This window comes from Phocoena phocoena, chromosome 10 (genome assembly GCF_963924675.1).
Source record: "Phocoena phocoena chromosome 10, mPhoPho1.1, whole genome shotgun sequence".
Classification (NCBI taxonomy): Eukaryota; Metazoa; Chordata; class Mammalia; order Artiodactyla; family Phocoenidae; genus Phocoena; species Phocoena phocoena.
This window is the reverse complement of record NC_089228.1, coordinates 64,749,096-64,773,816: the sequence shown is the minus strand read 5'-3', so window position 1 is coordinate 64,773,816 and position 24,721 is coordinate 64,749,096. Positions and strand designations below refer to the sequence as shown.

The 24,721-nt window shown below is 59.4% G+C and overlaps 1 protein-coding gene across 1 annotated transcript in view; it reads right to left on the bottom strand.

Annotated features, from left to right (window-relative positions):
• ITPR3 (inositol 1,4,5-trisphosphate receptor type 3) overlaps positions 1 to 24,721 on the bottom strand; it is a 66,073-nt gene that overhangs the window by 4,416 nt on the left and 36,936 nt on the right. The window contains exons 17-52 of the mRNA XM_065886467.1: positions 24,186 to 24,305; positions 23,610 to 23,792; positions 22,476 to 22,727; positions 22,244 to 22,388; positions 21,592 to 21,733; positions 20,723 to 20,922; positions 18,642 to 18,771; positions 18,061 to 18,118; positions 16,449 to 16,614; positions 15,300 to 15,464; positions 15,149 to 15,223; positions 14,637 to 14,762; positions 13,739 to 13,861; positions 13,456 to 13,656; positions 11,897 to 12,148; positions 11,520 to 11,645; positions 11,284 to 11,409; positions 9,350 to 9,470; positions 8,597 to 8,787; positions 7,906 to 8,054; positions 7,646 to 7,754; positions 7,426 to 7,516; positions 7,149 to 7,318; positions 5,781 to 5,955; positions 5,431 to 5,615; positions 4,972 to 5,172; positions 4,716 to 4,826; positions 4,133 to 4,228; positions 3,910 to 4,011; positions 3,734 to 3,820; positions 3,057 to 3,167; positions 2,773 to 2,965; positions 2,406 to 2,531; positions 1,843 to 2,015; positions 997 to 1,161; positions 128 to 320 (exon numbers count right to left, since the gene is read on the bottom strand). Of these exons, the coding sequence (XP_065742539.1) occupies positions 128 to 320; positions 997 to 1,161; positions 1,843 to 2,015; positions 2,406 to 2,531; positions 2,773 to 2,965; positions 3,057 to 3,167; positions 3,734 to 3,820; positions 3,910 to 4,011; positions 4,133 to 4,228; positions 4,716 to 4,826; positions 4,972 to 5,172; positions 5,431 to 5,615; positions 5,781 to 5,955; positions 7,149 to 7,318; positions 7,426 to 7,516; positions 7,646 to 7,754; positions 7,906 to 8,054; positions 8,597 to 8,787; positions 9,350 to 9,470; positions 11,284 to 11,409; positions 11,520 to 11,645; positions 11,897 to 12,148; positions 13,456 to 13,656; positions 13,739 to 13,861; positions 14,637 to 14,762; positions 15,149 to 15,223; positions 15,300 to 15,464; positions 16,449 to 16,614; positions 18,061 to 18,118; positions 18,642 to 18,771; positions 20,723 to 20,922; positions 21,592 to 21,733; positions 22,244 to 22,388; positions 22,476 to 22,727; positions 23,610 to 23,792; positions 24,186 to 24,305 (5,339 nt within the window). The remainder of the gene's footprint in view (positions 1 to 127; positions 321 to 996; positions 1,162 to 1,842; positions 2,016 to 2,405; positions 2,532 to 2,772; positions 2,966 to 3,056; positions 3,168 to 3,733; positions 3,821 to 3,909; positions 4,012 to 4,132; positions 4,229 to 4,715; positions 4,827 to 4,971; positions 5,173 to 5,430; positions 5,616 to 5,780; positions 5,956 to 7,148; positions 7,319 to 7,425; positions 7,517 to 7,645; positions 7,755 to 7,905; positions 8,055 to 8,596; positions 8,788 to 9,349; positions 9,471 to 11,283; positions 11,410 to 11,519; positions 11,646 to 11,896; positions 12,149 to 13,455; positions 13,657 to 13,738; positions 13,862 to 14,636; positions 14,763 to 15,148; positions 15,224 to 15,299; positions 15,465 to 16,448; positions 16,615 to 18,060; positions 18,119 to 18,641; positions 18,772 to 20,722; positions 20,923 to 21,591; positions 21,734 to 22,243; positions 22,389 to 22,475; positions 22,728 to 23,609; positions 23,793 to 24,185; positions 24,306 to 24,721) is intronic.

Here is a 24,721-nt window from a genome sequence, read left to right as displayed (position 1 = left end):
AACCCAAGAGGAGAAACTGAGGCAGGGGGCCTGGTGGGATAAGCGCTTCCAGGCCCTGGTCCCAACTCCAGCCACTTGTGCAGGCCCCTCATCCCCACACGCCCGCCCAGGAGAGGCGCCCCCAGACCTCTGGAGTGGTTGCTGGGCAGCCGGTCGACCTCGAGAATGAAGTCATCCTTGAGGAAGAGGAAGCCAACAATGGAGAAGAGGTAGACCAGGATGAGGGCCAGCAGGGCGGTCAGCAGGATGGAGCGGCCATTGCGGGTCACACTCTTGATGACATTGAACAGCGTCTCTTCGCGGTAGATGAGGTCAAAGAGCTGCAGGGCAGAGATGGGGCCGCCGCTGGACCCACGGGCTACCTGCCTACCAGTGGTTCCCCCCGCCTCCCTCAGCGGCGTCTGCTCTTGGGCAGGCGGAACCAGGCTGGCGGGCCTGTTGGGGCCGTTGTCTCCCAGGAACCTGGAGTTCCAAGGCCCAGGAAACGGAGCAGTCCAGGAGAAGGCTAGAGGGTGGAATGGCCAGTGCATACCACATGCAACAGGAGAAGGATGGCCAACACTCACGGTGTGCTTGCTACGTGCCAGGACAAACTCTACACAACTGTTGTGTGTTAGCTCACTTCATCCTCACAATTATTCTAAAGGGCAGGTGCCGTTAATTATCCCCATTTTACAGATGAGGAAACTGAGGCACGGGCAGTTAAGAAATCCGCCCAAAGTTACACAGCTAGGAGGGGCCACACTGCGATGTAAACCCAGATGGTCTGGCTCAAGAGTCCAGGCTTGGACCCCCACTGTACAGGGGAGATGGGGCCATGAGTAGATATCTGGGTCTTGAAGGCCAGGCTGGGGTCCAGCGGAGGAGGACACTGGAAATCCACTCCTCCCAGCCCAGCAGCAAGAGGCCTGGGGATGGGGAACTGTTAGCGACTGGCAGGAAGCCCTGACTGCCTGCCCCTGCCCCTGCCCCTGCCCAGCCCCACCCACGCCTCACCAGGATGCTGTAGAAGAGCTCATGCGCAAAGAGGCCCAGGACACTCGTCAGGATGTAGCCCACGTGGTACAGGAACTCCATGTCCATGACCATGGCCTTATAGCCCCGGATGAAGGTGCCACGGTTGCCCACGAAGCTCACCACGAACACGATCTTGTTGGTCAGCTGTGGGCAAGTGCAGGGCATGGGGGTCAGTACCCTACCACCCACCCTGAATCTCCACCCCTGTTGCCAGGCCCAGCCGGTGCCTAGAGCAGAGGCGAAGGCTGGGTCTTCAGGGGAGTGGATCTGAGCTGGTCCTGCTGAGCCTGGCAAACACAGCCTTAATGAAAATGCTTCCTGAAATGCATCTGGGCTTCTGGGACTAGAATAGAGGAGAAGCCCCTTGGGTCCCCAGCTCCAGGAAGAAAGTGAGACGCAGATAAACGAGAATGGGTCAGAGAAGACCGTCCTTAGCCTTTACAGTGACTAGGCAAGTTAGGAAAAGGCACCCCCCACGTGCTCGAGACACCTTATTTCTACCTGTCAGGAAACTGTCATAACACATAAATCTTTGATGTCCTCAATATGCCTTCAGGCAGTGCACAACTAACACTGGCAACCCAGCAGCCCTGAAGCTGGTGCTCCAAAGCGGCTCCTGGCTGGCTGGCTCTGAGTGCCTGCTGCCCCGAGTTGTCCAGGGGAAAGAGGAGACAGAGTGGTCCCAGCCTCGGGTCTATAATGAGCTTGGGATCCCAACACAGGGACCAGGGGGAAGGGGCAGAGCAGCAGGCCAGCTTCGGGTCCAGCTGCGTGACAAGCCCAGGAGGGGTTGGGGGTGGGCGGTGGGGGCCCTCTGGCACTCACGTTGAGGGCACCCAGGATGTTGAGCGTGGGCCCAATGCCCAGGTAGTAGATGGAGCGCAGGATGAGCGCCACGATGAGGGGGCGGATGCTATAGCGCTTGGTGAACAGGGCCGCAATGGAGAAGCAGATGAGGATCCAGAACAGCAGCGAGATGAGGGGGGAGCCCAGCACACCTGGGGGCAGGGAGCAGGGACAGGGCGGCTTGCTCAAGCCCACCCACCCAGCAGACCCCAAGAAGCCACCCCTTTCTGGGAGCCTTCCCTGTAAGTTCCTGCTCACCCGGCTGTAGGGCCCCGCCCATCACACCTGCATCTGGAGGCCTAAGGTAGGAGGCCCTCTCCATCTGCCGCTACCGTAACTGGTCTCTCCCTTGTATGTGTGTGTGCTGTCTCCAGAGGTCAAGGACCCTATCCATCCCCGTGATGAGGTGCAGAACCCAGAGGCCAGTGAAGGGGCTGCTTCTCCCCACTCTGCATCCTGTCCCCTCAGAGCCTGGCCAGCTCACATCAGAGGAGGGAGCATGGAGGGCTCAGGGCCGCCACCTGCCAGCCCTGTGTCCTCACCTGTGGATGCGCCCTCCACGTAGGGGTAGAAGAAGGCGATGATGATGTTGATAAAAACCGCCAGGTTGAAGGAGATGCTGCCCCACAGGGTCATGCGGCGGGAGAACCAGTAGATGAGTGGCATGCCTGGGGGAGGAGGTGGCGGGGCCAGGGTAAGGGGGGCCCCTGATTAACACCATCTGCCCACCCCATACCAGGCCGCAGAGCCTGCACAAGCTCCAGGCCCCACTTCAGGAGGAAAACGTGATCGGAGCCCTCCTTGGGGCAGGGGTGGGACCCCCACCAGTAGGCGAGGGAGGCATCAGGGGCATCAGTGAGCAGCTCCAGCGCCCCACCCCCGCCCTCCTGCCTGCCGCGGGGTCCTCACTGCGGAGCTTGCGCTGCCACTCCATCTCGTTGTGCAGGAAGGAGGACTGGTCGAAGAAGTCGCTCACTTTGCTACCCTGCTCATCCTGCTCGGTGGTGGTGAAGAGCCGGTGCTTGGTCTCCTCCGTCAGGAACTGGCAGATGCCAGGCACCGGGAACACGATCTGCTCCATGCTGCGGTCCTGCCGCACGATCTGGACGCACACGGGCACCTGGTCACATCCGAGCCGTGGCCCCCGAGGGCCCAGCCCGCACTCGCGGCCCCCAGCTGTTCTCAGGTCCCACCTCTATCTGAGACGTGTGGTTCTCATAGTAGGCCAGGGGGTCCTCCTCTTCCTCCTGTGCCGGTGCTGAGGACTTGAGCATCTGTGACAGCTGCTTGTTGTTGAGGCTGAGCTGGGGGCGGGGGGTGGGGGAGATGCCGAGGTCAGGCCCACCCCCACCTCCATGCCGGGACCCAGCTGTGACCTACACCCCACTGAGTGACCCCCAGCTAGACCAGACCCAGCCCCGAAGTGGGAGACAATCCTATAGGACAGTCAGCACCCTCCACAGTCCTGCCCAGGTGCACCGCTAGGTCCTGCTCCAGGCTGCCAGACGCCCCAGACCCACACCGCAGCCTTGCTCCCACTCCTCTGTCCCGGTGACAGCCCTGGCCACCAGGCCGGCTCCCACCGGTCCTCAGCCCCGCCCCCCAATTCTGAGCTGGTTCTTTACTCAGGTTCAAGCCAAGGCCTTGGGCCACAGGTCTGCCCTAAGTTCCTGGCCCCGCCCCCAGCCTCATCCCAGACTCCAGCCAGGGTCTGAGGTCTCAGCTCTGCCCTCAGCCCCGCCCCCGAGTCATAGCCACGCCCTCCAACTCCTAGCCGCACCCCCAATACAATCCCATCCAATCTCCCACCGAGCCCCGCCCCTAGGTCTAAGCCCCGCCCCACACCCAGCCCTATGCTCTGGGCCCCCACCATGGAAGAGATGCCCTCGGCCTCCTCCTCTTGGATGCGCTTCACGGGCTTCAGCAGGTGCTGCAGCTGCTTGTTGTGCCTGGAGAGCTGAGTGAGATGGCAGCGCAGAGTCACTGGGTCGTGGTTCCCGGTGGGAGCGTGGCCGCTAGGGCGGGGCCGTGGGGTAGGGCCGGTACCTGCAGCGCCAGGATGTAGATGTTGTGGCCCACTTCACGAGGGCTCACATCCGAGTTCTCACGCTCCTCCTCCTGCAGGTAGGCCTTCTTGATGACGTCCACCTGCCGGGCAGGGGCTGCTGAATGCCCTCTTCCTGGGGCGTAGGGCGGGCTGGGCTCTGATCCCCAGCCCCGCACACCCCACCCGGTCCGCCTCCCCACCCGACCGCCAGCCCAGCCTCACCAGCTCCTGGGGCCGCAGGCTGATGAGGATGCGCTCGGCGTTTTCACTGTCGTGCCGGCTCTCCATCAGAGCCAGGAGCAGCTTGGAGGCGTTGTCCTGGGGGAGAGGAGGGAGGGACAGGCCACAGTCTGAGGGCCCCCGCCACCCCCTCCACTGACTACTCCGTAACAGCCTCTCTTGGCCCGTAAGTCCCGTGGCCTTCTTGTTCCCCACTTACCCCCAGGGCTTGCTGTGAGAAGGATGCTGCGTATCTAGTCCACCCACAGGCCACCTTCCCCCACCCTGTGCACCCCCCAGACAGCAGACACGGACACAGGAGGCCCTCGGATAAACCCAGAACATGTCTGCTTCTAGAGCAAGTGTACATCCAACACGTTTGCTCACACATGCATTTGTGTGTACAAACATGCACACATCACACACCTGCACGTCACCCATGCTTGCACACGTGATGCCCACACCGCGCGCGCGCGCACACACACACACACACACACTGCTAACATCACACACACCAGCATGTACACTCAACACACGCATCACATGCACACCCACGCATGCTCACATGGGCTGCCAAGGGCCCCACCTTGAGTTGCAGCACCAGGTCCATACGGTACTTGCACAGGGGACTGATGTCATTGAGAATCAGCGCGGTGATGATGTCTATGCCATTGGACTCGTGCGTCACGATGCAGGTCTGGCGGGAGGCAGGGGTGGCGGGTGACACGGGGCCTGGGCCCCCTGAGAATCGTGGCAGCTCCAGGGGCCTCGGTCTGTCCCCTGCCCGGCCTGCTCCATCCTCCCCCATGTCCACGCTGCCAGGCACCGCTCCGACGGCTCACCTGGTTCTCGTGGCAGGGGCCCTGGCAATACTCGGTGAGGGTCTCCAGGGTCTGGATGACGAGGCCCACGTTGTCCTCGTTGATGTAGAGCCCCAGCAGCCCCAGACCACCCGTGGTGCTGCCGCACATGATGTCCAAGAACTGCAGAGTCTCGCACACCAGGTTGTAGTTGGTCTTGTTGTTCTGGCAGCGCAGGAAGTTCTGAAGAGCACAGGAGTGGGGGGGGGGGGGCGGCGTGGCACCGCTGCAGCAGGGAGGGAGGGGCCCGCCTGGGGACCGCGATGCTGCAGGTTGCAGGGGTGGGGGCCTTGCCGGCCTCAGAGCAGTGGTGCCCAGGCCGGATGCGGGGCACAGAGTAGGGGCGGGGTCGGGAGGTGGGGCAGGCCCGGGGAGGCGGGGCAGGTGTCGGGAGGCAGGTCTGGGAACAGGGAGGCGGGGTCAGGTGGGGCAGGGCCTCACCTGCAGGTCCCGGTTGTGGTTCTCACACAGCAGCTGCAGAAAGCGCAGGATGGGCTGCATGATGAGCACGGACGTGCCCATCTCGTTGCTCTGCACGCGCTCGCCCACCTCATGCCCCTGGCGCAGGCTGGGGCCCAGCGAATAGCGGGATGAGGAGCTGGGCATCCAGAAGGAGGCCACGCGGCCTGCAGGGTGAGGCCTGGTTAGGCTGGGGCTGCGGGGAGCCGCCAGACCCTCACCCTCACCCTCCGTTCCCACCCTCAGTCCCCAGCCTGCCCACCTTGCCTTGTGCCCACGTCCTCATCCCTGGGGCCCGTGACCCCACTCACCCTGCACCCTCTGAGCCTGACCTTTGGCGGTGGGGTCTGCTGGCTCCCGGTCCTCGCGCGGCTGGCTGCCCAGCTCGCTCATGTTGACGGCCACTGTGGACTTGGTCTCCTGCTGGGCTCGCTTCATGCGGTCGTGCAGCACCTTGAAGAAGCGCTCTGACTTCTTGTCGCTCGTCATCAGGTTGTAGAAGGATTTCTGCAGGTGGACAGTGAGACAGGGGGCAGCCTCAGCACCAGGCCTGGCTCTAAGCAGCCCTCGGCGAGACCCGGGGGGCTCCATCCTGTGCTGCAGGGACAAGGCGGCGGAGACAAGAGACGCCCCTGTGCCCTGCGCCTAAGGCTGGGGTGGGCGGCAGTCAGGACCAGCAGAGGTGGAGGAGGAAGGGCCGGCGATGCTGGAGGCCTGCACTAGCTTCCTACCCACCTGCATCTGCCCTTGACCTTCCGTCAGTTCCCCACACAGCAGCTAGAGGGGTCTCTCTGAAGTCTAAGTCACGTCCCTCCCCTGCTCAAAACCCTGAATCTTCCCCAGGGGCAGGCCTGGGCCCACAGTGCCCACGAGGCCACACGTGATGGCCTGCCACCTCCCTGACCCCAGCTCCTCCCATTCACCCCTCCTCCACCCCCTCCAGCCACATCAGCCACTTCCCCTTCACGGCCTTCTGCTGCCGGCTCTGCCCCACTTCACGTGCTCACTTCCGGGTCCTCATTCAAACGGTCCCCTCTCAGGGGTCTTCCCCATCACTCCTTCTGAGATACCCCTGGCCCAGAACTCCTGAAGCCCCCTGTCTGAATTATCACCAGCCAGCATGCTCTCCGTATTACGCAGGGATTGCAGTTAGGGACTGTTGTCCCCACTAGGATACGAGTACCAAGAGAACATGGGTTTTTGTCTCTTTCCTTCACTGCTGAATCCTTAGCACCTAGAACACTGCCAGGCACATAGAAGGCACTCACTAAATGCAGACTTACGGGAAGAATGAATGAGTGAGTAAATAAATGAATGGAGATAAAATAATCAGAGAGGACTTTTGGAGATAGTAGGCCTTTACTTGGACACCAAAGGCTGAGGATGTGGAAGAGGAGGGAAGGAGACCTGAGCAGAGGCTGAGAGGCAAGAATGGTGGACTAATAGGGGGCGGGATGGTGGGCGACAGGCCCAGACCTGGCTGGAGCAGGGCGGGGGTGTGGGATAGAAAAGGGCCACGTGACATGGGGGCAGATACGGGACGCAGAGCCTCCCACGAGTAGCCGGACTCGCACTGGCCACCGGCATCCAGCCCTGCAGCCCCACCCCCATGGCCTGGGGACTGGCACGCTGTCCCCCTCCTGAGCAGGGGGCATCAACCAAGGAGGTGAGCCCCCCCGCAGCCCCGCCCCCCTCCACACCTGGATCTCGGTGTTGCCACCGTCCAGCAGGCGGATGGCCAGGCCAATGCTCTCCTGGAAGATCTTCTCGTTCTTGGTGCTGGTGATGAGGTCACACACCAGCTTGGTGGCCCCCTCCTTGTCCAGCCGGCACTGGGTGGCTGCGATCGCTGACCAGTCTTGGTCCAGGCCTGGAGTGGGCAAACTCGCTTAAGGGGGAGCAGGTGGACGGAGGGGAAGGAAGGGCCCAGAGCGAATGGGCCTCCCGGAGGCATAGCAGGGGAGACGCGGTACTGACCGGTGCCCATGGGGTCTGGAAGGTCCCCCCGCGAGCTGGACTTCCGGTTCTGGAGGTAGTTTTGCAGCAGCATTTTGCGCAGCTGGTTGCCCTGCAGGGAAGGGAGCGAGGCCTACGGTGGCCCATTTCACCCTCCACCCCCCAGCCCAGCGGTCCTGGTCCTGAGGCCCTGGACCCCGTGGCCAAGCCCGCCCGGCATCCAGCCGACCTGGGCACTCACCCGGTCCCCATACTTGGCCTTCTTAAGCAGCATTTGCTGCAACGTCCTTAGCACCTTGACACACAGCTTCTCCTCCGACTCCATGAGGTCCTTGGTGTGCTGGATCAGCCTGGCCGGCGGGGAAGAGGGCAAACTTGGGGCGGACCCATCCCCCCTCCAGCTGCTGTTCCTGACCACGGCCCTCTGCCCCCATGGGCTTTCCCCATCCTGGGCCGCTGTGCCCCTGCCACCCCCATGCCCCGGCCCTGCATCCCACTCACTTGGACAGGAAGCCTCCACTCTCACAGCGCTGGTGGGCCTCACTGCCCTCCAGGAAGAGCAACTCGGGCCAGTGCAGGACGTCCACCAGCACGGACAGCTCGGCCTGCACTAGGGGCTTCAGCCGCTCCTCCAGGGCCGTGATGATGTCCTGGGGTGGGTGGCGTGGGGAGGGCAGGGTCACCGCTGGGCGAGATGCAGGCCACCCAGGCCCAAGGGATGACCAGGGCGTGACTGCCATTCCCCCCAGCCCAACGCCAAAGCGCCCCACGGATTGGCCTGTGCCCGTCTGAGGGGCCCTGGGCCCACGGAGCCACCCAGGACAGAGCATGATGTCTGTCTGCTCAGAGCCCCTGGGCATACCCTGGCTTTCCTCCCATCCCCTTCTCTAGCTCTGTGTGACCTTGGGCAAACCCTTTGCCCGCTCTGGGCCTCGATTTTCTGCCACATGGGGATAGTAACTCACCACACCCCCTCTAGAAGCCAGTGAGACAGTGGACAGAGTGTGTTCTCTAAACACAAAGGTGCTGTTGGGAGCGAAGGGCATACCGGGCCCCTTCACGAGCACCAGCCCTGGAATGGTGCCCCTCAGTCCCCTGCCCCTAGCAGCCCCCAGGAGTGGACGAGCTGACCAGCCGCTTCCCAGGGAGCGTGGGCAGCACAGGGAGGGACATTCCCCAGCCCCACGCCCACCTGCAGCTTCTCGATGATGTTCTTGTAGTCCCACTGGTTGGGGGTGGGTGTGACGCGGGGGAAGGCCCGCGGGGCCGTCTTGTAGTTGGAGACGTTCCGCTGGGCGGCAACTGCAGAGCTGGCACCACTGCTGAGCAGCGAGCTGATGTGGGCATCCAGGTCCATGGGCAGCGAGATAGCCCGGCCCTTGGCTGAGGGGAGAGGGGACGGGGCGCTGGTGGGGGGTGAGGGCTCAGCCAGAGGGGCCAGGCTCAGGGTCTGCTGCACTGGGGGACAGGGCCTGGGGTGCAGGGGCCCCCACCCTGGCCCCCACTTGAACTGAGGTGCACTCTTCCCTTTTTAGGGTAAAAAGAGGGAATTTTTGCTTCTTCGTTTCCAGCCTGGCTCCACTCTGACCCCTCACCCCTCCACTCTCCCGCCTCCCCTCTCCCCTTCCCTAACTCTCCCTAACAATCTACAGCCTTCCTCCTGCCTGAGACCATTTGTAAGCCCAAGAAACTCTGCTCGCGAGATGTCACCCAGCACTCTCCTCCAGGGAACTGCCTCAGAGGAGAAAACAGCCTTTCTCAATTGCCAAGACGCCAGTTAAGACACCAGGAAGGACTTACTGAGCACCACCTAGGAGCAGCTGATGGGCGAGCTTCGGGATAAGGTGTTTACTTTGAGGGTGGGCATCCCGAGGGAGGAGAGAGAAGGGGAAGGGAGGAGAGAGAAGGGGAGGGGAGGGGCTGGCCAGTGCCCCGGCACACTCACCCACCATGGCGAGGGTCCGGATGCAGGCCTCCACGGAACCCTTGTGCTGCTGCTGCAGCCACGGACACTCGAGCAGCCGTGTGGTGGACTGCAGCAGCTGCACCACGATCGTCTGGTGTGTCTGCAAGAGGCAACGTGCCTGCTGCCGCAGCCCAGCCCACACTCCACCCTGGGCGGCCCCAGGCTGGTGACCAGAGCCTACTGAGTCTGGGCGTGGGTGGAGGGATAAGGCCTCCAATAGCTACCATGGGCTTTTATGCCAGTTGGAAAAAGGCACCTCCTTTCCTCTCAGCAGTGCACAACCTGCGCAACTATACATGGCAGCCCTGTGAGAACTCCCCAAGGTCCAGGCCTGGGGCTTATAACCCTATTGCTGACCCTCTTCTTCCTTTAAAAAAATTTCAAATAAATTAATATTGTGGAAAGGGGATATATTTACATGGTTCAAAAACCAAAAGGTTATAAGAAAGAATACTTCAAGAAGTCTTGGGGGCTTCCCTGGTGGCGCAGTGGTTGAGAGTCCGCCTGCTGATGCAGGGGACATGGGTTTGTGTCCTGGTACGGGAAGATCCCACATGCCGCGGAGCGGCTGGGCCCGTGAGCCATGGCCGCTGAGCCTGCGCGTCCGGAGCCTGTGCTCCGCAACGGGAGAGGCCACAACAGTGAGAGGCCCATGTACCACAAAAAATAATAATAATAATAAAGAAGTCTTGGGACTTCCCTGGTGGTCCAGTGGTAAAGAATCTGCCTTACAATGCAGGGGACGCAAGTTCGATCCATGGTCAGGGAACTAAGATCCCATGTGCTTCAGGGCAACTAAGCCCGCGTGCCACAACTACTGAGCACATGTGCCTCAACTAGAGAGACTGCGTGCCACAAACTACAGGGCCCACGTGCTCTGGAACCTGCGCGCCACAACTAGAGAAGGGAAAACCTGCACTCCACAACTAGAGAGAAGCCCACGCGCCACCACGAAAAATCCTACACGCCTCAAAGAAGATCCCAAGTGCCGCAACTAAGACCCAATACAGCCCAAAAATAAATAAATAAATAATAAATAAAGTCTTTAAAAAAAAAAGGAAGTCTTGACCCCGTCGCCCCCATTCTCCCACGCTCTACCCTGTGGCTAATGAGAGGTGGGGAAAGCCGATACACATCACCAGAGTCCCAAAGGGGTCCCAGGGCCCAAACTCATATGTGTCAAAACAAGCCCATCCTGGCTGGGAGGGCGGGACCCAGTGTTTTTTCGCTCAGAAGCACTATCCCCGCTCCACCCTCAGTCCCTCTACCTATAGGCAGCCCTTTGATTGGTTTCTTGTGTGTCCTTCCAGTGTTTCCTTATGAATTAGGTGGTGTAGCAGGGTCCTTCCTCAAGGGAACCTGGGTCTCTTCCTTTCAAGGGGCTCTGGGCTGTGACCTGGCTCGAGTCTGGGAATTTGGGGATTGAGGGGCTGTGACTCTCAGGGATTCAAGTCCAACACCCGTTCACAGCCTAGAGCTCTTCTGCCTCTACGGATAAGAAAGGCTTTAAGGAGACTGTCTACCTCTTTCAGTTCTAGGGACACCACGACCAGCTAGCCATCCACTAGATGGCTCTGCCATCCACTGTAGTGATCGTCACACGTTGTCTTCAGTGCATAAGGGCTGCCAGGTGTCCCCGGCTACCCTGGGACCCATCGTACCAAGTGAATTTAGGAATTCCTGTTCTGTGGTAATTGCCCCTGTAATTCCCAACCCACGGAAACTGTGAGATAATAAACGTTTGTGGTTTTAAACTGCTATATTTGGGGATAATTTGCTACACAGCATTGATAACTAATACGCGTTTATATTCTTCTGCTGTATCTTTATAAGCTACAAGCAAATATGAATATATATATTCTGACTCCCGCCCCCCGCTGCCCACACAGAAGCCGCCAGCAGCTGGAGCTCACCTGCAGGGAGGTGCTGTTCTCAGAGAACGGGGAGCTGAAGAAGGCGTTGATGGTGTCCAGCACGACGGTCAGCACATACTTCTCCAGGGTGGGGTCAGACAGGCGCTTCTCACGCTTACTGCAGACCTGGGGTAGGAGAGACTGATGCCTGGGGGCCCCTCCACCCCCACCCCCTGGAAGACCGCTGGCCCCCCGCCATGGTCTGCCTGCCAGTCCACACCCCGACAGGCACGGACCCGAGCCATGTCCAGGGTGAAGTTCTCAAAGAGTGTCCAGATGTGGTTGCTGGTATAGATCTCCTTCATCTCCACCTCCGTGTCCACGTAGCAGTGGTTCACAAAGTTCACGTAGGCCATTTTCACCTGGGCAGGCAGGGCCGGGAGGTCAGGGCACGAGCCGGGTCTTCCTCTCTGCGCTTCCCTGATTCCTCCCGACCCTCCCCTCGCTCCTCTGCCCGAGTCCCCACCACCTCCCCACCTCCCAAGCCCTGTCTACTTCCCCCACGTTCCCTCCCTCCCTCCCCCTGCCCCACCCAGTAGGGCTGAGGGGCTGGCTCCCCACCCCCGCACCCTCCCCCAGCCCCCCGGGATCCCCATGTGCACACAGGCCCCACCTCGGTGATGCAGTCCTCGTGTGTCACCACAGACACTACATCCTCCAGGGGCAGCAGGGACGTGCACTTGATCTCGGTGTAGACGTTCTTGCCCTCGGCGCAGGCGGCCAGCAGGTCCACCAGGGAAATGTGGTACATGAGGGGGCTGTGGTCCTCCACGCCGTCCCGGGCAGTCTTCATCATGTCTAGCAGGTGGGCCAGCGAGGCCTTGTCGTTGTAGAACACGACCACGTCGTCACCTGCGTTGGTCAGCTGTGGGTGGGAAGGGGGCACATCAGACCCCCTCAGTCCAGCAGGCTCGGGGCCCCAGCCCTCTCCTGTGCTTCCCAGGGAGAGACTGGGACTCTGGGACTCTGATTCCAGCCCTCACCCGACACTCAGGAAAACCCTCCCGTGCTTGAGTTTCTGGGGTTCCCTGACCCTTGGGACATCCCTGCCCGCTGCCCGATGTCTCAGGCCCTCTGCTGTTAGCTAGGACACTGAACCCCAGACTCAGGAAGTCCTCCCTCCTCTAAGGAAAGAAATCCCACTTGGGCTTGTCTCAGAGGCGCCTCCTCCAGGAAGTCCTTTGTAATCCCACCCTCTCCCGGCTCACCCTCTCTCTCCCCTGTGCTCCCATAGCTGTAATTTAGACTTTTTTTTTTTTTTTTTTTGCGGTATGCGGGCCTCTCACTGTTGTGGCCTCTCCAGCCGCGGAGCACAGGCTCCGGACACGCAGGCCCAGCGGCCATGGCTCACGGACCCAGCCGCTCCGCGGCACGCGGGATCCTCCTTTACCGGGGCACGAACCCGTATCCCCTGCATCGGCAGGCAGACTCTCAACCACTGCGCCACAAGCGAAGCCCCCCATAGCTGTAATTTAAACCCTCGAGGAGCATACACTGCATCCCTCTGGTGTCGGCGATTAGGTTAGTCACGGTAATACAATAATAGCAATTAATAATCGACACTGCACAGCACTTCCAGACACGACGTCTCATTGGTAAGTCCCCTCATCTCACTTGAGTGTTTGCTCCTTTCTCTCCCTGCTCCTCCCCACTCTGAGATGCTCCAGAGCAGAGAGCATGTCTGTTCCAGATTTAGATTCAGCCCTTCACCCCTTGTTTACTGAGTACCTACTGTGTGCCAGACCCTGGGGCCCTAGCAATGAGCACAAAAGCTGTGATCCCTGTCCCCCCGGCACACTGCCCTCGGAGCTTTCATTTGACTGGTTTTCCCCAGGGATACATGGACCTTGGTACATAGCAGGTGCCTCATGATTTGTAAATAAACGACAATAAATGATAAACGACAATAAATGATAAATGAAGGAATGCGTTCTCTCAGGCCCGTTATCTGAGTTCTACAAGCCGCCTAATTTCTCCTGGGCCTTGCTTGAGTCCTGTTAGGCCGCAGCCCAAGTTCTGCTAGACCAGCCTCTGTGTCCTCAGTTCTCCCCCAAGTCCCCTCCACAGCCCAGCACCCCAAGGCCTCTCTATGACCCACTGTCTGACTCCTCCAAGTCTGGGTCCTGCCTGCCCGCTGCCCGAGTTCCCTGAGCACCCCTCGGCCGCCCTCACCTCGGTCATGATCATGTCCTGGCACTTCTTGACGTACTTGCCCTCGGCCTTGATGACGGTGTGCAGGAAGTCCAGGTACTGCACGTGGCGCCCGTGGGTGGCCAGCAGGTGCACGAAGTGCTGCAACACGGGCTCGCCGATCTCAGAGCACAGCTGGTAGTTGTTCAGGAAGATGTGCTGCATGGTCTCCGCCTCCAGCAGCTGCAGGGGGGCAGGACGTCCGTCAGAGGGGGGGATCGCACAGCCCAGCCCTGCCCCGGAGCTCCGGGCCCCGCGCCCTCACCCCCGGCGTGAGGAAGAGGCGCAGGTGCTTGTGCAGCAGGGCCTGGTTGCCGGTGTTCCCAGCACAGAACTTCTGCAGGAACTGGTGCGTGTAGCGCAGGATCTCCATCATCTTGGCATCGCCCTGGACGCAGACAGGAGGGGAGAGGGTGCTGGGGCCACCACAGGGTGAAGGCCAGCCCGCAGACGGGTGTGGGGGTGGGTCAGGGCTCAGGATTGGGACCCCAAGGTGGCCAGGTTCAAGGTGGGTCAGGATATGGAAACGTGTGAGGGACTGAGGGTCAGAGGCTGAGATGAGGCCGGAGTCGGGGAGCAAGGCTAACGGGTCAGGATCAGGTGAACACTGAGGGGGTGTCAGGGTCAAGAGTGGGGTGAAGCTGGAGAAAGATCAAGATCAAGATCAGTCAAGGGGAGGGGTCCGTGGTGGAGATGAGGCCATGTCTGCAGTTACGGGCCAGGGTGGGCTTGGGGACAGTCAGGGTAAGAGGTCAGGGTGAGGCTAGGGTACAGAATCCAAGTCATGGGCCAAGGAGAGACTGGAGTCAGATTAGGGTTAACATAGGTCAGGGTAAGGAAGTTGAGGGTCAAAGGTTAAAATGATGCTGAGAGTATGAGGATTAGACCAGAGAGGGAAACAGAAGCTGGGGTCAGAGTCAAGAATCAGGGTGAGACTGGAGTCAATTCAAGGTCAAAGTGGATCAGGATGAGGGGTGGAAGGTCAAAGGTCAAGATGACACTAAGATTGGATTCCGGGGTCAAGGTATGTGAGGCAGGCCAAGGTAAAAGGTCAGGGTGAGGCCGGGTTAGGTCAGCATCAGGGGTTAGTGTGTGGTTTGGGTTGGGTCAGGGTTCAGGGTGAAGCTGCCCTGGGGAGTCAGAGGTCAGAAGTCGGGTGTCACCTTGTCATAGGGGATCTGCAGCAGGTCCAGCATGACCTTGTGGGCATCCATGTTCTTGAGCAGCCGCTGCTGTTTCTTCCTCATCTGCTCCCCGACGCCACACATCTTGTTCAGCCGCTCCAGGATCTGGGGGAGGGGAGGGTGAGCCCAGGGCCCCCTCCCACTTCCTCAAGCTTCCCCTCTGCCCGACCCACCCCTCAGCCGACCACAGCCAAGCCCCAGCTCACACCGGGGACAGGAAGAGGGAAGGAGGCCACGGCCGCTGAATCAGATCCCTGCAGCAAGGCAGGAAAGAACTAAAAGCCCAATTCCACCCATCAAAGCTAACACAACAACATGACTGTGAAATGGAACTTCATTAAGTTCCTTCGGCTTTAAAATAATTCCATCTGGACCTTGGCAGAGTTGTTTTCAACACTCAAGGAAAGCTGGAGGATATCTTCCAAGGCGGCGGGGAGCGGAGGCGGAAGAGGCCGGCCCGCAGACCCATGCCCAAGGACCCGGCCACTCACGCCCTTGACGATCTGGTAGTTCTCACTGCTCTTCTCCCCAGGTGGGTGCAGAAAGCCCTCCTCGTCCGCAGGCCGCTGGGGGCACAGGGAGCGGTGTCAGCCAGGCCCAGCCCTCGCGGGGGCCCTGCCCCGACTCCCGCACCCCGCACACCTCCTTCTTGTCTTTGGCGGCGCCTGCCTCCACCTCCTCGCCCTTGCCGCTGCCCTTCTTGTCCACCCACAGCTCCGACTTCTCCACCATGGTCCGCAGCCGGTCCAGCTCCGACTTGATCACCTTATAGTTCTCCACGTCCTGGGCTGAGATCAGCAGCTGCACCTGAAGGTCAAGGACAGGCGTGCCTGGTGAGAGAGCACCCCCAGGTCCATTGCCTCATAGAGACTCCCGGCACTGCACTGTCCTGGCCTCTCTGCTCCCGGCATCTCCACTCTACAACTGCTCCTCTCCACCGAGCCAGATCCTACTCGGAATTTATGACTCTGTTCTAAGTCCACTGCTTCCAGGAAGCCTTCCCTGATGGCCACAGACTTCCCTGCACCCCCGGTCATGAGCTGCGTCATCATCTGGCTTCAGTTATTCACTGACTCGTGTCACGTGCTGCTGTGGCCTGTCAGTTGTTCACGCAAAACCTGAACAGGGCGGGCCAAGGCATACTGACATCACTGAATGCTGGGAACTGAACCCTGACTCCTATCCCACCTTACCCGCTCTGGGTCAGTGGGTAAGGGAAGAAAGCTAAAGCCCCCTGGGCCTCAATTTCTCCCACCTGTAAAACAGGAATGAGAGTAGAAATCACGCTGTCGGGGCTGCTTGGAGAATTACATGAATGCAAGCCCAGTGCTCAGTGCCTGGTACACGGTGCTCGCTCATTAAATACCACTCCCCTCTCACAGGGAGCGGTCGAGACCACACGACATCACAGTGACAAAGCCGGTCCCCTTGGTGAAGGCTGAGTGCGCACTAGGCATGATTCAAAGCACTTATTAGCTAAGGTGCACGTGATAGAGTGTGCAATCTGTAAAGTGCTGTCCACCTCATAAGACATGACAGGCCTGGAGCCAGGCTAAGAGGAGACTGAGGTGGCCAAGACGTAGCTCCCCCTTTAAGGGGCTCGGCAAGGCCAAACACCCCAGGGAGGCATCTCGAGCTGCCCCGGGGCTGTAAAGCTGCTCCGTCCTGGCATCCCCGCCTAGCGTCCAGTCTGCAGCCCACCTGCTCGGTGCCTGCTGGCTCCCGAGAAGCCCCCCTCAGGCCTTCCTCCCGCTCCCCAAGGGCCGGGCGCTCTGGCAGGGGAGCCAGCACCTGCTCGAAGGTGTGCATGGCCTCCTGACGCTGGCTGAAGTGCTTGAAGAGCAGCTGCAGGGCCCCCGAGACCAGGGGCGCGTAGTCGTGCATGGTGAGGTGGATGAGAACACGCAGGAACATGCGGCCACCCTCGTCGTCCACCTCCAGCATGCTGCTCGTCCTCCTGCGCGTGGGCCGGGGGGCGGGAAGGAGGGTGATGGGGGGCACGGCCGGCGCCTTCCTGGGGCCCAGGGGACAAGCAGGCTTCCTGCCACCCATTAGGTAGCCGTGGTGCCCCATGTCACGCTGGTTAAAAATAGTGATGTTTCCTCCTCACTCTGCAAACAGCTGTCACCCTGAGCACCCTAGGGATCCCTGTGTCCCCTGAGGTCCCACACAGCAGCTGAGGCAGGGACTCTTCACAGGGGACCCAAAGACACCTCCAAGGGATTCATGGCTAGAGGCTGGGGCTGTGAACAGAGGTGGGGGGAGACCTCCATCTTTCTTTTCACCAACCTCTCACCAAAACGTAACATTTCCTTCAGTGAGAAAAAATTAGCGGTACCTGTGACTTTGTCACCAATAAAAAAATCACAGATGTTTTCCCATCACCTAAGTGTTGCTATAGAAATTGCAAAAATATCATTTACAGTCATCAAGACTTCAAAGTAATGGTACTAATTACACCCCAGGCACGGATTGTTATTTAATGTGCTAATAGAGAGGCACACATATATAACTGTCACTTCAAATTTGTTTTCTCCAGTATTTTGATAACTGCATCTCAATGCCATTGGTTTCCTTTGTAATTTTGTGTGCACTATTTTGTGAATTTAAAAACGCCATTCTGGGAATCCCCTGGTAGTCCAGTGGTTAGGACTCAGCACTTTCACTGCCGTGGGCCCGGATTCAATCCCTGGTCGGAAAATAAGGATCCCGCACGGCGCAGTCAAAAATAAAAAAAAATTTTTTAAAAAGGGCTTCCCTGGTGGCGCAGTGGTTGAGAGTCCACCTGCCGATGCAGGGGACACAGGTTCGTGCCCCGGTCCGGGAAGATCCCACATGCCGCGGAGCGGCTGGGCCCGTGAGCCATGGCCGCTGAACCTGCGCGGCCGGAGCCCGTGCTCCGCAACGGGAGAGGCCGCAACAGTGAGAGGCCCGCATACAGCAAAAATAAATAAATAAATAAAAAATAAAAACGCCATTCTGAGAAAGGAGCCAAAGCCTTCACCAGACGCCAAAGGCATGGCACAGAAATAGTTACGAGCCCCCAGCTCCTGGGGTGACCCTCCCCACCCTGCTCCAGCCCTCTGAAGAACAGGCTGCCCTCCCTGCTGTGGGACACAGGGACATCCCTCCAGCCACCTGGCCCAAGTCCTGACACACAAAGGCACAACTGCCCTGAGGGGAGGCAGGGGGATGACCAGGATGACAGTGGGGCCCAAGTGGTCCCGATATCACTGGGCCTGGGCAGGCAAGGGAGGGTCAGAGTGCAAAGCCGGGGCACCCCCACCCCAGAGCCTGGTAAGGGTCTGCAGGAAGATTAACCGAGGGGGGAGGGGTCTCAAGCCTTTGTCGGCATCACCCACCCAACCCCATCCACAACCCCCAGCCTCAACCCTGGCCTCACCCCACTCCAAACATGGCCTCCGCCTGCTCCCCGATGCGGTCCAGGTTCATGTTGGCGGCTGTGGGGAGCAAGAGGGCACAGATGAAGGCAAGTGGCTGGTCCATGTCCAGGAAAGATGGGGAGCACTGGGGAGAGGGGGCAGGGAGACGCCCAAACCACCCCCTTCCCCACACTGGCTGGTTGGCAGCCCCTCTGCCTGACTCTTCTGGCAGCAGAGGTGGAACCAACCAGGGCAGGGACCAGATCAGCCACCCTGCCCTGCCGGGGCGAGCAGAGCTCTGGGCTGGGGGTACTGGTCCGGCTCAGCCTCTGACCAACTGTGGCCTTGGGCAAGTCCCTGCCCCGCTGTGGGCCTCAGTTTCCCCATTTAGGAAATGGAGGGGATGACCCCTGCCCCGTGCCCTCTCTGGGGCAATTAAATGAGACAATGGAGAGGAAAGGTCCTTGCAGACTGGGAAATGGGGGCAGGGCTGGGGAGCTGGCCCGAAGTGACCCCAGGCCGCAGCCCACTGCTGTGTACCCCTGGGCGAGTCACACAGCCTCAGCGTGAAGTCAGAGTGAAGGGAAGGGTGGGGGCTCACTGGCGGAGTCGAAGGCCGGGGCTGTGCCATCAGCCCCGTTGTCCTGCATGGGAAACACCTCCACAAACTCCTTCTTGAAGACGGACAGCAGGTATGAGATGCGGTAATCCAGGCGGACATTGAGGATGAACTGGAGAAGGAGGAGAGGATGGGGTGAGGACCGGTCTGAGGTCAGGAGGCCAATCTCGCTCTAGGAAGAGTGAGGGGCCACCCCGAATGAGTTCCAGCACTCCAGAGGCTCAGTATTGATGTTCAGGACCCGATGGGACAACACAACCAACAACATCAAGACTCCCCTACCCAGGGAAGGCATGCTGGTACAGCCACCGTGGAAAACAGAATGGAGGTTCCTCAAAAAACTAAAAATGGAGCTGCCGTATGATCCAGGAATCCCACTCCTGGCATATTATCTGGACAAAAATATAATTCAAAAAGATACCTGTACCCCTATGTTCATAGCCGTACTATTCACAACAGCCAAGACATGGAAACAACCTAAACGGCCACTGACAGAGGAATGGATAATGAAGATGTGGTACATATACACGATGGAATATAAGTCAGCCATTAAAAAGAACGAAATAATGTCATTTGCAGCAACATGGATGGACCTGGAGATTATCATACTAAGTGAAGTAAGTCAGACAGAGAAAGACAAATACCATACAATATTACTTATATGTGGAATCTAATGTACAACACAAATGAACCTACCTACGAAACAGAAGCACACTCACAGACACAGAGAACAGACTTGTGGTTGCCGAGGGAAACGGGGGTGTGCGGGAGGGAAGGATTGGGAGTTTGGGATGAGCAGACATAAACTATTATATACAGGATGGATAAACAACAAGGTCCGACTGTTTAGCACGGGGAACTATATTCAGTACCCTGTGAAAAACCATAATAGAAAAGAATATTTAAAAAGAATGTGGATATATGTATAACTGAATCACTTGCTATACAGCAGAAATCTAACACAATGTTGTAAATCAACTATACTTCAATAAAAATAAATAAATAAATAAAGAAAGACTCCTCTTCCCAGGGAGGTCCAGGGCGCCCTCTCCCCAGCTCCTGCCTCAGTGATGGTGAATGGTACCTCCTCTCAGAATGAGGCAGAGACACCCCCCCCCCCCCCGCCGTCACAGCCCACTCAGTCCCTCTTTCCCAGGCTGGACGCTAACAGGGATGGGAAGGCACCTCCCCAGGTCCAAAGGCCGACTCTTGTCCTCCTATCCTTCTCTGCCAAACAGACCCTGGGGTTCCTGGGAGTAGGAGGGAACCAAGGACTATGGGGGAGCAGGAGAGGCGGGGTGGGGGGTGAGGACACAGGGTTTGCAGACACCCCTGACTGACCTCTATCCTCTGTCATCATGGGAAACAGAGCCTCTGGCCACACCCAGGACTCAGATCTGGAAGCCCCCAGCCCCCAGAATGAGTTAAAAGTCCCCTCTTCTGACTCCCCTAAACAGACCCTGCCCAGACTGGGTCCCCAGGGACATCACTGCATTACCCTTCCCATCCTCTGGTGGAAGCACAGCAAAAGCAAAGGGTCCTTATCCCTTCTCAGGACCCTATAAAGCCCCTTCCCCAAGTGCTGCTGAGGAGTCTCAGACCCAGAAGACACCCAGAAGAAGGATGACTGTGTCCATCCCACCAGGAAACAAGCTCTCAAATCTCTAGCTCTGCTTCAAAACCTGTGTGACTGCAGAAGAGTCCCCTCCCCGCTTTCCCGTCCCTCATCTGTACAATGAGGGGACAGCGCGCACCAGAACCACTAGGAGGGCTTGTTACCGCACAGACAACAGGCCCCACCTCCAGTGTCCCTGATCCATAAGTCCCAGGTGGGGCCCAACAACCTGCATTTCTAAGTTCCCAGGTGAGGCTGATGCTCCTGGTCGGAGGACCACACTTTAAGACCCACTCGGCTACCCACTGGGCTAGACGGCTCATTGTGGAGCCTCCCAGCACTAGATACTATGATCTGAGAGGGGTTCACCTCACCAACCTCCTCATACCTGCCCCCCGTTCTCCTGCCCTCTTCCTAACACCTCCCGCCACGCTCCTGGCCCAGCCACCTGCAAGATTTCCAGAATCTTCAGTTTGGTCTCCATCACCACAATGTTCTCATTCTCCTCAAACTTGCTTCTGTCCAGCGGCTCAGGGGCACTGGCGCCGGCAGGCAGGCTGGGGGCGCCAAAGACAGACTGCTTGCGGTGCAGCACCATGGTGGACATCATGTGCCCCACTCCCTGGATGGACCGCCGCACGTTCTTGCCTGCAGAGCGGCGAGCAGGAGGGGGTCACAGAGGACACACAGCAGGGGCACCTGGTCTGATTCTGTCTCTCTCAGCTGCAGGGCAAAGCCACCCTAAGGAAGGGGCAGGGCTTCCTCCACCCCAGGAAGACTTCCTGGGGGAGGTGAGCTTTCAGCCAAAGCTGGGAAAAGAAGGGAGGGCCAGGGCAAAGGTGAACTGTGTGGGGAGATCAGTGAGAATTCTCATGTGGGAAATCACGAGAGCTGTTACAGAGCACGGGGGACTCAGGGGACACTGTGTGGAGAGCACTAAAGGCCAGGGGTCAGCCTCCGTGCACCTTTTGTTTGAATGAGTTTATGCCACCAGTGGGTGTCCCTGACGGCTGGGCTGTTTCCTCTTGATAGCAGGGTGTGTCCCCCCATCTGACTAAGAGCTCCCCCGCAGGGCGTCATTATCTCCCTCAAGACCAGGCTATGTAGGAAGGCAACTCGCCCAGACCCCAGGGTCTCCACAGTGCCTAGGCAGGGGGCCTCTCTGGTCCAGCCAAGGCTGGAGGAGACTGGGGCTTAAGACACTAACTGGCAGAAGAGCCAGGAGGCAGGAGGCACAGGAGGGTCGATGGGAAAGGTAAAAGGAGACTGAGAAACACTAGAGTGGGTAGCGGATGGCCCGGCGGAGCAAAGCCTCACCGCCTGGGTCCTCATAGACTTGCAGCATGGCTGGGGGGCCCTGCACGCAGTCGATGATGCCCAGCAGAGTGCGTGTGAGCCGCAGCAGCTCGCTGAAGCTGTAGAAGCCAAAGTAGATGAGGTTGTGCGCCAGGCTGACCACCTGCGGAGAGAGGGTGGGGCCGAGGTGAGTGTGGGTGGGGCCAAAGTGTGGTGGGTGGGGCCTCATGAAGGGCGTGGTCTTGTGGGTGGGGCCAGCCCAGGGAGCATAATGAGGGACAGATTCCTCGGGAAAGGCTCTAGGATGTCAAGGCTGCATGGACACGGAACCAAGAGTCCCAGACAAGGGCAGCCTGACCCCAGAGGGTTACCGAGGAAGAGAGGCCTGCAGAGGAGGCCACTGTGGGGAGGACAGGGCAGAAATGCAAGAAGTGGCGGGTGGCTCCTGCCAGGGGCCCGTGACCCAGCCCTGGGCTCATGTGGTGAGTGGGCGAGGGGGAGGCAGCCCTCTCCGGGGCGTCAGGAGAGAAGCCTCCCTCCCAGCAATCTATGAGGTCTCCCTGCAGTGGCGGGGGCACTGAGGGAAGTGAGGTCGTATATCCCACACCCTACCCTGGGGAGTGACCAAGACCCAGGAGGGGGCAAGCCAGCGTGCTGCTGAGCCCCAGCCCACCTCAAAGGTGAGCTTGTTCTTCTCCTCATTGGCAAAGGGCACGGCCTCGCTGACCACGTTGTTGAGGTAGTCCTCCACGAACTCCATGGTGCTAGCAAACTTGTTCTTCTTGTCATCTCGGGAGGCGTTGAGGTTGGAATCATAGCTGGGGGTGGAGGCGGCGAGGCATGAGGGTCCCCTGAGATCCTCCCCCTCCAGCCGAACCCTGCCCACCCTCCTCCGCCCAGCTCACTCCTTGATGGTGATAGCCGTGGGGATCTCAGTCCAGAGGCGGGCGAACTTGACGGGCGTGACCAGTTCCTGGGGGTCACGGTCAACGTGCACATGCAGCATCAGGTGGCAGAAGGAGGCACGCAGGTCAAAGGGCAGCATCTCGTCCGCCATGCACAGGAAGATGAGGTCAACGCCCAGCTGCTGAGAGATCTCATCGATGGCCAGGTACTGCCGGTCCAGGCACATGCGGGCAAAGAGCTTCAGCTGGTACCTGCGGGGCAGGGAGGACGGTGAGGACGTGGCAGGTGGGCTCGCAAGGGCTGCTGGCACAGGCCTGGGCCTGCTGAGGACTTGAGAAAGTGGCAAAGGGACTTAGGTTAAACCACGCACCAGCCACCGTAACAGGACCCAGTTCTGAGCAAGCCAAGTGGACAGAAACACAGTCTGGGATTGAGTAATAGCAAATCTCCCCTCTTTGCTAAGGAGGAAGGTGCTTCTCGCTCAGCAAGGACAGGTCTTCATGGGAAGAGGGATGGCACAGAGAAAGGTTGGGAGGGGGAAGGGAGGAGAGCTCGGTAAAAGGAACCCTGCTCAGGCAGGGGGTTGAGGGCATGACTGGGAGACAGAGGAGGGGAGGGTGCAAGACCAGGGTGGAAGAGCTACAGAAATGAAGGCTGTAGGAAGCTTTGTTCTGCACCAAGTCATGCCCTCTGCCTCCTCCTCGGAGGCCTGCATTACCTACCCCAGGCTCCATGGCCAGGCAGCCTGGGTTTGGATCGTGGCTCCCTGCTTACAGCTGTGTCACCTTGGGCAAGTTCCTTTACCTCTCTGTGCCTGTCTCCCCAACTTTATAATGCGAGTAATGATAGTCTCTACTTCACAGGGTTGTCGTGACGCTGAAATGAGTGATTGGGTGAGTGTTTTGACCAGTGCCCAGGAGACAGGGAGCCTTTGATGAGTGTTATCTAGTATTCTTATTTTTCAAATACGAATGTATGGAGACAGGTGTGGGTTTGTTTCAGGCCTCATCACTGTGCTGAGCCCTGCCTCGGGCCGCCCAGTCACCCATCACTTAGCCTCCCTGGCGAAGGCAGAGGCAGGAGCCCCCTCGAAGCTGCTGGGGCTCGTCCCGGGGCAGGGCCTGGCGAGGCACCTGTAGTAGCTGAGCACGTTCTCATCGTGGGCGTTGCCGGCCCGTGCCTCCTGGGCCAGCTGCCTGATGCTCTTCTCATGGTGCTCGTTGTTCTTGTCGGTCCACATGAGCCACACTTCCTCCTCTGAGTACTCGATGCTCAGGTACTCAAGGGACTGCGCCATCTCCTTCACGGGCCGAAGCCTGCAGACCAACGGAACCCATCACAGGGAGCGGGGCCCAGAGCCCTCCCCGAGCACCCCCGGCCACACAGACCTCCCCTCCCAGAGCTGGGCTGAGGGCCAGTCAGGCTGCCTCCCCTGTGGGACCCACCTCCAGCTTGCGACCCCAGACAGACCATGAGCTTCTGCAAGGCAGGGGCCTGGGCTCATTCTCCTCTGTGCCCCCATCCCCTCCCCCACACAGTGCCGAGCTCCAAGCTGGCCACACAGCAGGTACTGGGTATCTGCAGAGAGCCTGCAGGTTCTAGCGTGAACCCAGACAGGGCCCCAGCTCTAAGGCAGCGGGGGGTTCGGGCAGGGTGGAGGCCTGGGGGGGGATGTGAGCTGCGGGTAGGAGACAGCGCAGCCGGCTCACTCGGTCTGGATGAGAATGTCACTGTTCTTGGGGTCCAGCACACACTTGCAGATGAGCTCCTGGGTGACGGGGATGGCGATGTGGTTGGATACACACAGGTCAGAGAGGTAGTCCAGGAACCTGGAGTGGTGACAGCAGGGGTGGGGTGAGGGACTCAGAGGTGGCCCCCCAGTGGGGACAAAGCCCACCCTCCTCCTTCCCCAGCTGGCAGCACCAGCTCCCTGGCACTTGGAGTTTGCTGCTCCTGCAACCTTCTCAAAGCTTGTAGACAGGGATATGGACTCCCGGCTGCCTGGGGAGGGATGACCCACAGTCATCACCCTGGGGCTAGATGGGAGTCCAGGGGGTCAGAGGAAAGGAGACACAAGGAAGGAGTGATATTCAAAATATTTAACTGGTCCAATGCAGGCAATGGCTTGGCCGCTGGAGAAGGATCTGGGGGCCTCCTGCTCTACCAGGAGTCAACCCCCTTGTTGCTAGGTTGGGCCAAATATGGGAGGGGACATAGGGAGGGGCTGGGGGGGCCAGGGCCTCAG